At 39.8% G+C, this 12253-nt stretch overlaps 2 protein-coding genes across 3 annotated transcripts in view; both read left to right on the forward strand.

Annotated features, from left to right (window-relative positions):
* Positions 1-204: 204 nt before the first annotated feature.
* On the forward strand, positions 205-9091 carry LOC111965148 (cysteine-rich venom protein ophanin-like). 2 transcript variants are annotated; one of them, XM_023989167.2, is given in 8 exon segments: positions 205-298; positions 618-717; positions 2681-2781; positions 3043-3133; positions 3462-3604; positions 7820-7908; positions 8032-8114; positions 8288-9091. In XM_023989167.2, coding segments are annotated over 7 exon segments (699 nt in total). In that variant the 5' UTR covers positions 205-298; positions 618-653; the 3' UTR covers positions 8416-9091.
* A 1267-nt stretch (positions 9092-10358) lies between these two features.
* LOC111965143 (inactive phospholipase C-like protein 2) overlaps positions 10359-12253 on the forward strand; it is a 64723-nt gene continuing 62828 nt past the window's right edge. Inside the window, exon 1 of the mRNA XM_070444014.1 lies at positions 10359-10566. The gene's annotated coding sequence lies outside the window, so the exon portion shown is untranslated. The remainder of the gene's footprint in view (positions 10567-12253) is intronic.

Consider the following 12253-nt stretch of genomic DNA (forward strand, 5'->3'; position numbering starts at 1 on the left):
TTTATTTACACTAGTATTTACAGAGCGCTTCTCCTTTCTTTGTGGAAGCCTGCAGAGTGGAGAAACTACACCCCATGCGCTTACAAATTCATATTTACTTCTGTCAGCTTCTCAATGCTGGTTTCTGGATGCATTGTTGTTCTGCATCCATTGTGTAATATTGACAGCCTCTGCATCATTAGTAGTGAAAAAAAAAGGTGAGCCTACCACAGTCACGAATACAGCCCCGGCGTTGGCCCTATAAAAGGAAAAAGAACAGCACCAAGTGACACTCAACCTCTTGAAGACCCATGAGRAGGTAAGCCTCTTCGCTCTGCAAGAAMTACAGATCTTTACAGCATTAACTATTCGAGAAKATGCAAGTTAAAATATGATCAGTCTCCGTGATGTGCAAAGGCTAGTCTCTTGATTCTCAAAGGACTGRKTATTTTTATTGTTTAGTACCTTTTTCGCTTATGGCTATCAATGTGAATATGTTAGTGAGAAAAGACATAAGTTGATGTTAAAATACGGTAACAAAAATGCAATAGATGCTATCATACAGTTGTGCAAAGGTTCTGACAACAGGTCAGCTAAGGCAAGGTACTCCATACTGATCATGTGGATTCTTATTCTAGATAGGTGCAGTCTCTCTCTCCCGGATTTCAGGCACAATGTTTGCGTTATTGGTTTGCATCCTGACACTGCATGATGTGTACTCTGCGTGCAATGTGGTAAGTACTCCTACTAATTACTGAAAAGAAAACCACATATGTAATCTGAAACAGTACATTAGATGTGAGGCCAATTACATGTTAAAGTATTTATGAAAGGTCTTACTCTGAAAGCTTTTCATTCTTTCCCTTGAGCCATCTCCTACTGCTGTGCCCACAGTCAAGTAAGTACAATGCCTTACGGACATTCTAACGCAGTGCCCAGTGAAAGTCTACACACCCCTTGCACAGTCTCCGCATTTTGCTGCCTMAACATTTAAAAYGCCATTCATTTTCATATGTTCCCCAACAGAGCTACACAACCTACTCCAGATTTTAAAAGTGGAACATTTTATAGAACATTTTCCAAATCAATTCTAAATTAAWTGAAAATGRCTTGATTGCATATGTCTTGACTCCCCAGAGTTCATACTTGGTTGAAGCACCRTTGGCAGCCCTTAAAGCATTGAATCATTTTGAATAAGATTTGACCAAGAAAGTCTATATACAGTGTGTGCAAAAGGCATGAGGAGGTAGGCAATAAATAGGTTATAGGAGCAAATAATTACAATTTAGCAGATTAACACTGGAGTGATAAATGAACAGATMATGATGTGCAAGTAGAGATACTGGTGTGCAAAAGAGCAGAAAAGTAAATAAAAACAGTATCGGGGATGAGGTAGGTAGATTGGGTGGSCTATTTACAGATGGACTATGTACAGCTGCAGCGATCAGTTAGCTGCTCAGATAGCTGATGTTTAAAGTTGGTGAGGGAAATAAAAGTCTCCAACTTCAGCGATTTTGGCAATTCGTTCCAGACGGCTGCACAGTACTGTCTTTTATCYATGGCGGTTATGATATCGTTTAGTACCTTGAGCCTGGCTGAGGTGCACCCGTGACCGGCTCGGAAACCGGATTGCACAGCGGAGAAGGTAAGGTGGGATTCGAAATGGTCAGTGATCTGTTTTTTAACTTGGCTTTCGAAGACTTTAGATGGATTTAGGTCTTAATTCAGGATTGAGACTGGATCATTCAGGAACAAGTAAACACCTCTTGGAAAGCCACTCAGGTGTGTCTTTGGCATTAAAATAMTTATAATTTTCCTGAGGYAAAAAAACTACCTCAGGGTTAGTATTATGGTGGCAGATGTTATAGATGTTATAGGTATTGCTTGTCATCTGCAGCCCCTGGGGAGTTTGTCAATTTCAAAATAAATATGAAAGCCGCAAAGCCCAGGTAAACATTGACAAAAGAAACCCTCCTCAGTCTTCTGAAAACCCTGGGATAGAGTTGTATTTTTCAGTGAGACAATTATACCTAATGTTATGTGAGACACACCTGAATGGATATCCAAGGTGCTGTGTTGCCGAGTGGTCTGGACTTGCTTGAAAAGAGGTTTAAATATGCTTTCCATCAATGATACCCAACCAAATTTACTGAGCTTGAGCAATTTTGACYAAACATAATTGGCATATGCTGCCCTAAGTGTTGTGCAAAGTCGGTAGAATGGTATTCTAAATGATTTACATATTTAATGGCTGCTCCACCAAGTATTAACTCTGGGGTGTGAAGACATACGCAAAAACAAAGCACCTTWGTTTTTTTGTTGTTGTGTGTTTACATTTTCTATAACTTTATTTTACTTCAGAAAGGTGAAGTAGGTTGTTGAGATCTGTACTGTAGGATCATTTTAAAAAATCCCTTTCAATTTCATGCAGCAAAACGTGAAGACTTTGCAAACGGTGTGTGCTTTCACTATGCTCTACCAACATGATTCTAAACTAATTCAACTGGATTTAGTCATCACACACAATGTTTATTCATCACGTGCTGTTTTTCAAAAGAAAGTGGATTGATTTGGGACTCATAATCAATACGTTGATAGTTGCTTTGTATTATGGTTTAGTGAAGAATTTACCTGTGGGGTAAGTAATGTGCATATAATCCCACAATATAATGTGTGTGTGTGTGTGTGTGTGTATGTATAGAAATTTGCCCAGACAGCACAGTAGTTCAGGCTGACATCCTTAACCAGCACAACGCATTCCGGAGAGCGGTTACGCCAACTGCTAGAGACATGCTCAAGATGGTATGCTTTCATGATTCATATACTTTCCATCAGTAACAACCTCAGAATCAATGTTTACAACATAGTATCCCCCAAAATCCARCGTAAAGAATATAATCCCTGATATGTAATTCATAGAGCAGCCCTATGGTAAACCTATATGGTTAGTTTATGTACAGGTAGAGAAAATACAGTGGCCACAAAATACTCCWTTGACACTAGTATGTGGATGTCAGTCTTCTGGATGGCATTATTCTAGAGCTGTTTGTATCTGATCTGCAGAACTGGAGCGAGGAGGCAGCGGCCAGTGCTCAGGCTTGGGTTYACACCTGCTCCATGGCTCATGGCCCACCCAGCAGTCGCATGCTTGGCGGTACGGTTTCCCCTTTGTCTCTCCTGMACATCTCCTGTTTTTCCCCTGCTGTAGAGCAAACTAAGACAAATATATTTTATTGATTCATGCAACTCAAGACTTTCGCTGCAATGGTATCAATGTGTGCGCAATCTTAAGATCAAATATATTTTGAATGTCATGATTTCTTATCACCAATGACTATGGTAGCTTACCTGGTATCTTATATTTGTTGACATCTTAAATCCTGCATTCAAATACATTTTAGTCAACTGTTCCAGTTTCATTTCACTGTTACACACCTACAGTATATAGTAAACTTTTCCACGCATGCTTTACTTATGAACAGACTACGAAATGGGTGAGAACCTCTTCACGTCCTCCGCTTCTAAGAATTGGACTGCAGTAGTTACAGCCTGGCACAGTGAGGTCAGAGATTACTCCTATCCCAATGGATCTCTCAATGGTAAACCCATCGGACACTACACACAGGTACCATTCATCTTTTGTGCAGATATATTATGACATGAAGTGCCTTCAGAAAGTATTCAGACCCCTTGACTTTTTCCACATTTTGTTARGTTAGTCTTATTCTAAAATGGATTAAATAAAACAACTGCCTCCACACACACAATACCCCATAATGACGAAGCGAAAACAGTTTTTTTGAAAATGTTGCACATTTATTAAAAACGAAAAACAGAAATACCTTATTTAAATACGTATTCAGACCCTTAGCTATGAGACTTGAAAACAGGATGCACCTGAGCTCAATTTCCATTGATCATCCTTGAGATGTTTCTACAACTTCATTGGAGTCCACCTGTGGTAAATTCAATTGATTGGACATGATTTGGAAAGGCACACACCTGTCTATATAAGGTCCCACAGTTGACAGTGCATGTCAGAGCAAAAACCAAGCCATGAGGTCGAAGGAATTGTCTGTAGAGCTCTGTGACAGGATTGTGTGAAGGCACAGATCTAGTGAATGGTACCAAAAAATGTCTGCAGGTCRCCAAGAACACAGTGACCTCCATCATTCTTAAATGGAAGAAGTTTGGAACCAACAAGACTCTTCCTAGATCTGTCCGCCCGGCCAAACTGAACACTCAGGGGAGAAGGGCCATGGTCAGAGAGGTGACCAAGAACCCGATGGTCACTCTGACAGAGCTCCAGAGTTCCTCTGTGGAGATGGGAGAACCTTCCAGAAGGACAACTATCTCTGCAGCACTCCACCAATTAGGCCTTTATGGTAGAGTGGCCAGACAGAGGACACTCCTCAATAAAAAGACACATGAAAGCCCTCTTGGAGTCTGCCAAAAGGCACCTAAAGGACTCTCAGACCATGAGAAACAAGATTCTCTCGTCTGATGAATTGAACCCTGTGGCACCCCTATAGAGACTGCCAGAGGCCCGGACAACAGGCCCTCCGATTTGACACACTGAACTCTATCAGAGAAGTAGTTGGTGAACCAGGCGAGGCAATCATTTGAGAAACCAAGGCTATCGAGTCTGCCGATGAGGATGTGGTGATTGACAGAGTCGAAAGCCTTGGCCAGGTCAATGAATACGGCTGCACAGTATTGTTTCTTATCGATGGCGGTTAGGATATCGTTTAGGACCTTGAGCGTGGCTGAGGTGCACCCATGACCAGCTCTGAAACCAGATTGCATAGCGGAGAAGGTATGGTGGGATTCGAAATGGTCGGTAATCTGTTTGTTGACTTGGCTTTCGAAGACCTTAGAAAGGCAGGGTAGGATAGATATAGGTCTGTAGCAGTTTGGGTCAAGAGTGTCCCCCCCTTTGAAGAGGGGGATGACTGCAGCTGCTTTCCAATCTTTGGGAATCTTAGACAACACGAAAGAGAGGTTGAACAGGCTAGTAATAGGGGTTGCAATAATTTCGGCAGATCATTTTAGAAAGAAAGGGTCTAGATTGTCTAGCCTGGCTGATTTGTAGGGGTTCAGATTTTGCAGCTCTTTCAGAACATCAGCTGACTGGATTTGGGAGAAGGAGAAATGGGGAAGGCTTGGGCGAGTTGCTGTGGGGGGTGCAGTGCTGTTGACCGGGGTAGGGGTAACCACGTGGAAAGCATGGCCAGCCGTAGAAAAATGCTTATTGAAATTCTCAATTATAGTGGATTTATCGGTGGTGACAGTGTTTCCTGTCCTCAGTGCAGTGGGCAGCTGGGAGGAGGTGTTCTTATTCTCCATGGACTTTACAGTGTCCCAGAACTCTTTTGAGTTTGTGTTGCAGGAAGCAAATTTCTGCTTGAAAAAGCTAGCCTTGGCTTTTCTAACTGCCTGTGTATATTGGTTTCTAGCTTCCCTGAAAAGTTGCATATCACGGGGGCTGTGCGATGCTAATGCAGAACGCCATAGGATGTTTTTGTGTTGGTTAAGGGCAGTCAGGTCTGGAGAGAACCAAGGGCTATATCTGTTCCTGGTTCTAAATTTCTTGAATGGGGCATGCTTATTTAAGATGGTGAGGAAGGCATTTAATTAAAAAAAACAGGCATCCTCTACTGACGGGATGAGATCAATATCCTTCCAGGATACCCCGGCCAGGTCGATTAGAAAGGCCTGCTCGCTGAAGTGTTTCAGGGAGCGTTTGACAGTGATGAGTGGAGGTCGTTTGACCGCTGACCCATTACGGATGCAGGCAATGAGGCAGTGATCGCTGAGATCTTGGTTGAAAACAGCAGAGGTGTATTTAGAGGGCAAGTTGGTTAGGATGATATCTATGAGGGTGCCCGTGTTTACGGCTTTGGGGTGGTACCTGGTAGGTTCATTGATAATTTGTGTGAGATTGAGGGCATCAAGCTTAGAGTGTAGGATGGCTGGGGTGTTAAGCATGTTCCAGTTTAGGTCGCCTAGCAGCACGAGCTCTGAAGATAGATGGGGGGCAATCAGTTCACATATGGTGTCCAGAGCACAGCTGGGGGCAGAGGGTGGTCTATAGCAGGCGGCAACGGTGAGAGACTTGTTTTTAGTGGTGGATTTTTAAAAGTAGAAGTTCAAATTGCTTGGGTACAGACCTGGATAGTAGGAACAGAACTCTGCAGGCTATCTTTGCAGTATACAGGTGTGCCAATCTTGTAGCGTCATACACAAGAAGACTCGAGGCTGTAATCGCTGCCAAAGGTGCTTCAACAAAGTACTGAGTAAAGGGTCTGAATACATATGTAAATGTGATATCAGTTTTTCTTATTTGATAACGTTGCTAAAATTAAAAAAAAAGAAAAAGTTTTTGGTTTGTCATTATGGGATATTGTGTGTAGATTGATGAGGCGAAAAAAACAATTTTATCAATTTTAGAATAAGGCTGTAACCTAACAACAACAAAAAAGTCAAAGGGTCTGAATACTTTCCAAAGGCACTGTGCAACATCTGATCAAATCACAGGTTCTATAGGCCCATTTATAGAGAAACAGTCTGAGGCCGATATAAAAAAAGAACAATAAGTTTAATGAATCAGGTATAAGTTTGCTTGTTTAAAAAATGTACAGTAAAACAATGCGAAAACACASCTCCGTTCCTTTCACTGGATAGCTCAATCATTTTCTAAATATCTACAGTGCTTCCACAGAGACAACTGACCATGTTCACAACGGACCGAAAACAGTGACACACAACTTCTGCATGAAAGAAAACAGCAGTTAGCCACTGCATCTACACAAACACTAACTATTTTAGAAATACAAAATGTATTAACTTAAACAGTCACCTTAATGGAGGACAGTTTKAATATACTGCTTGGACCCCCAATAACGTCTCTCCAAACACATCAAAGACAACTGCAGCGGCATAACTTTCAAAGTAATACATGTGCTGTCAAATTTGAATAAACAAACACCGATAGAGAAATAAACATACTTTCTGAACAGATTCGACCACACCCAAAACAGAGTGCACAGCAACAACAATATACAGTCTTAACACTGTATAGTGGACCCGCAATGAACTATGGGGRATTTTTGTCCACCACTAATTAGGGTCAGATAGGAAACACACACCAAAACTACAGTTCATATTCTGTCACGTATATTTTCAGGGATATTTAATCGCATATACCTGTTGACAGCAAAGGAGGATACTWACAAAATAGATGACTAACTTATTGACATTTCTTTTGGTAGCAATTTCAGTCATTGTATTGTACATACACTGAGTATACCAAACATTAGGACCACCTTCCTAATATTGGTGCACCTGGCACCAATATCCCACAATCTGGTGCACCTGGCACCAGACCCCATTCCCATACCRCATTCAAAGACACTTAAATCTTTTGTCTTTTCCATTCACCCTCTGAATGGCACATACACAATCCATGTCTCAATTGTCTCGAGGCTTAAAAATCTGTCTTTAACCGATCTCCTCCCCTTCATCTACACTGATTGAAGTGGATTTAACAAGTGACATGAATAAGGGATCATAGCTTTCAGCTGGATTCACCTGGTCAGTCTATGTCATGGAAAGAGCAGGTGTTCTTCGTTCTTAACATTTTGTATACTGTATATTGTTATGGACCATTGTGCTACACCTGCAATAACATCTGCMAAATATGTTTATGCGACCAAGAAAATGGGATTTGATTTGCTATGCTGTATGGTAGTCAGAGAGGTGTGTAGTTACCGACAAGTGTCATTATGGTTATTRGCCAATGAAACTCTGATAACACTAAACTGTGTTTCCTTTCATATAGGTGGTTTGGAACAGTTCATACAAGGTTGGCTGTGGTGTGGCCCTGTGTCCTGGCTCAGTCTACTTCTATGGATGCCAATACTARAGAGCGTATGTTGCACCAATCACACCCAAAATGCACCTAACACCTGTGTACAATTTCACCCTATTTACTGTAACTYGTAGTGGAAGGTAGGCATCATCCAGCGATRATTTCAATACTTTGGTTAACAGGGGAAACTACAAAGGAGTGGCTCCATACAAGGAAGGAGCTACATGTGCTGACTGCCCCGACTCCTGCGAAAATAAGCTTTGCAGTAAGTATCAGACAGGATGAAAACACATGCGTGCCGTCTAAAATCTTACCAGCAATGTTAGTGATGCCTTTTAAAAACATGTTCACACGGTTCAATGTACAATAATCGCCAAATGTAAACTGTCAATATGCAATGAATTGACTGCCAATGTTTCTTCTCATGTTTCATTTCAGCCAATCCCTGTCCTTACGTAAACAAGTATGCCAACTGTGCCGCCATGAAAAAACAAGCCGGGTGCAGCAATTCTTTGGTGTACGCCTGGTGTCCCGCCCTCTGCCAGTGCACCTCCAAAATCACATGAAACCACCAGAACCACCAGAACCTCTTCAAAATGGTCCACTGAAAGATAACTTTGAATGATTCCTCTGTTGTTTCCTTGTCTACGAGAAGAATTTAAAAAAACATATACACCTGGTTGATCTATCTACTGTACTTCTGGTGAAGTCAGTTCATTTGAAAAATACTAACTATCACTAATAATATCTTAATTATCACTGTAGGTCTAAGGTACAGTTAAAACATAATTCTTATTCTGGGGGTAACATAAGGTGTCTAATCTATAGTAACTAATGTTAGTTGGAAGCATAGCAATTTATTTTGTTCCCTTTTATTGATTTCAATGTCTTCATACCAATTTGACCCCCCCCAAAAATCCGTATTTGATTTGCATGCAAGTTGAATAAGAATATCTTCTACATTTTGAGAAGGCAATATTTCCATCAGTTACTGTAACAGTGAACATTTTGATAATTACATTTCTGCTAATAAACTACACAGTAATATGGTTATACAGAACTGTAATACCTCAACACATTTAACTTTAAGTTGATTCAGGGCATTATTTTATGTTTGATGAAATGCAAGGAATGCTGCTCATAATTTTTTTTTTTTCTATCAACATTAAATGTTTTCACGTGATAGAATTATATAACCCTTATTATTTTCCTCAATCACATTAAAATGATCATGAAGATTAATTCATGGACTCTGTGTTAATGGTTTTACAACCCCCAAAGAGCAACATCTTCTTATGATTTTAAATGGGCAACTGAGGTGATGGAAATAGATCCAAAGGCCTCAGTAACAAGTCACTATCAGATAGTCAGTGTCACCACCAGATGCCTCTGTTGTACAACAGTAAATTCTGTATCAGAATAACATGACTATCTGCAGGCTCGATATACACCGTCCCTTCTCATGTCTCTTACAACATCCTGGAACTGATCAATATGTCTTTTTAACAATTTATTTATGTGAACTAATCCTTAATCAGAAAAAAGACACATGACTTTAATAAGAACCCTGAGAAGGCAACACAAGGTGGAACTGGTACACTGATATAGAGGTAAGGTATTCTGCAGTATATTTATCGTCTGGAAATTGATGCAAAACGGTTAAATTGAACCGTTTATGGTCATGTCTCATGTGTAGGCTACATAAACTTCAGCAATGCATACCCTCCTGCACATAAACTCAGACATGGTTAACTTTGACTAAAATATTATAATGTAAACTGTAAGGATCCTTTTTGAATAGCTAAAGAGAATAAGAGCTGCTACAAGCAAAACAATGAATTATACTGTTATCTGTTTCAATAACTCTATAGGCTATGCTATTGAAGGAACATATAGTCTTCTGTTGATAATTGACATAAATACAGTATATTGATAACGTCTCAGATTGACATTTTTCAGACCGTAAAATGCTATATTTTTACCCAGGAAATCATTTGGATTGACACAATCTAACATCTTGAATTAAATCCAAGATCTTAACATTTGCTGATTAACGTCCCATGCAAAAAATGTATACTTAAATATACAAAATATTCTAATAATAAGCATCAAATACGAGATTTCTCTTGTATATCTTAAGTATACTATAAATATAATATCATTACGCTTATCATTACACATTTATTAAAAGTGTACTTTAAATTAATTGTTTTTAAGCTTTTAGTATACTATAAATATACTATCGTCAACCTCCAATACACTTATTAAAAGTATAGTTTAAATTAATTGTTTTTCAGTCTTTTAGTATACTATATATTCAATATCTTTAAACTTAAACACACTCATTAAAACTGTACTTCAATTTGAAACGCTTGAATTGTGATTTTAGTATATTAATTCAAAATACACCTGGTTGTTTTTAAATTGAAGCATTGATTTGACTAAAAAGACACACCCTCGTCCACTTACCCTCGCCTTATGCCCTTGTGGGAATCCCTGTTGCCATCTTGGCGGGTGGTCCAAATAATTAGCCAAGTAAGGGAAGTTTGCAACGTAAGGCCCTCAGCCCTCGTTTTTAGTTGGCTTTGCGAATGTATAATTATGTTCAATCCAGGGCCTGAAACTTCCCATAATTCAATTCGCAACGATTGTACATCCGCTAAGAAAAGTCAGCGAAAACTTAAAAACAACATCAATGGAGAAGTCAACATACAAGTGTAAGTAAAAATGAATGCAAATACTGTAAATTAGAAATTGTGCTATTAATGCACATGAAGGCACAAACACGTCTCGTAAAAAGAATGTTTTTGTTTGGTTATGTTTTTGAAATTGTAGAAATAAAAAAATGTCCTTCAGAAGTTCCAGCTAGGCAGGCTAACGCTAGTTAGCTAATTAATTTGCTAATTTGTAGGTGTATATTAATAATTATATATTTAATATAATGCAATCATAATTGAATGTAGAGCATATAAAGCACCCACAAGTTACCGGTGGCTGAAAACACAATCATCGCTGGATGAATGAGTGACGAATTTCTGGCCAAGGGTGGTCCATTTAAAAAACATTCCTGCCTCCCTCACCCTGCGTGTATACTCGTCAGACGCCATGATACATCATCAGAAGTGTCCACTTCATTTGAGGGCTGAGGAGATAGGGTGTGTCTATTAAGTGTTCGGAATGCAGCCAAGGTACAGACTCGGGAGAGGCGAAGGTTGAAAGCCAAGCATCCTCCGAAACACAACCCTGCTTCTTGACACTGCTCGCTTAACCCGGAAGCCAGCCGCACCAATGTGCGATGGGACAAGGACATCCCAGCCAGCCAAACCCTCCCCTAACCCGGACGACGCTGGGCCAATTGTGTGCTGCCTCATGGGTCTCGAACCCGGATTGAACGGGATCGAACCCGGATCTGTAGGGATGCCTCTAGCACTGCGATGCAGTGTCTTAGACCACTGCGCCACTCGGGAGGCCCCGCATTGATTAAATGTTTCGTTAAACTCTGCTTGTGAGTGATCAAGTACACTATAAGTGCCTTGCAAAAGTATTCATACCCCTTGTATTTCTTCACATTTTATTGTGTTAAAAAGTGGGATTAAAATGTATTTAATTGTCATGTGTTATAAAATACTCTAATGTCAAAGTGGAAGAAAAATAAATAAATACATAAGCTGAATACAAATGTGATAACTAAAATATAGTCATTCAGCCTGTTTGTTTAGGCAAGCATAAATTAGTTCAGGCTTAACAAATCACAGAATATGTTACATGGAGGGGTTGATATGATTATTTTTTATAACTAACCCTTCCTCATACGACATATGTAAGGTCCCTCAGTCAAGTATTGAATTACAAAGACCAGGGAGCCGTTCAAGAGCCTCATAAAAGGGCAGTGATTGCTAGATCGGTAACAATATCAAACCAGACCTTGAACATCTCTTTAAGCATGGTCAAGATATTAATTATGCTGTGGAATATGTATTAAACCACCCAGATACATTAAACATACAGTCGTCCTTCTGAGCTGCAGGACAGGAATGAAACTCTTCAGGGATGTTACCATGAGGCCATTGGTGATTGTAAAATACTTACTGAGTTTAATGGCTGTGATGGGAGAAAACTGATATTGTCGTGACACAATAATTATTTAAATGACAGAGTGAAAATATTAATACAAATATACAGAGTATTCAAAAAAATACATATTGTATGCAGGCACTAAAGTAATACTGCAAAAAAAACTAAACGCTAGGCGTTATATTTGGGGCAAATCCAACACAAACATCATTGAGTACCTGACGCCTTATTGTCAAGCACGGTGGTGGCTGCATCATGGTATGGGTATGCTTGACATCGGCAAATACTGGGGAGTTTTTCCTGGATAAAAAGAAACGGGATGGAGCTAAG

Source organism: Salvelinus sp. IW2-2015, linkage group LG6.1 (genome assembly GCF_002910315.2).
Source record: "Salvelinus sp. IW2-2015 linkage group LG6.1, ASM291031v2, whole genome shotgun sequence".
NCBI lineage: Eukaryota > Metazoa > Chordata > Actinopteri > Salmoniformes > Salmonidae > Salvelinus > Salvelinus sp. IW2-2015.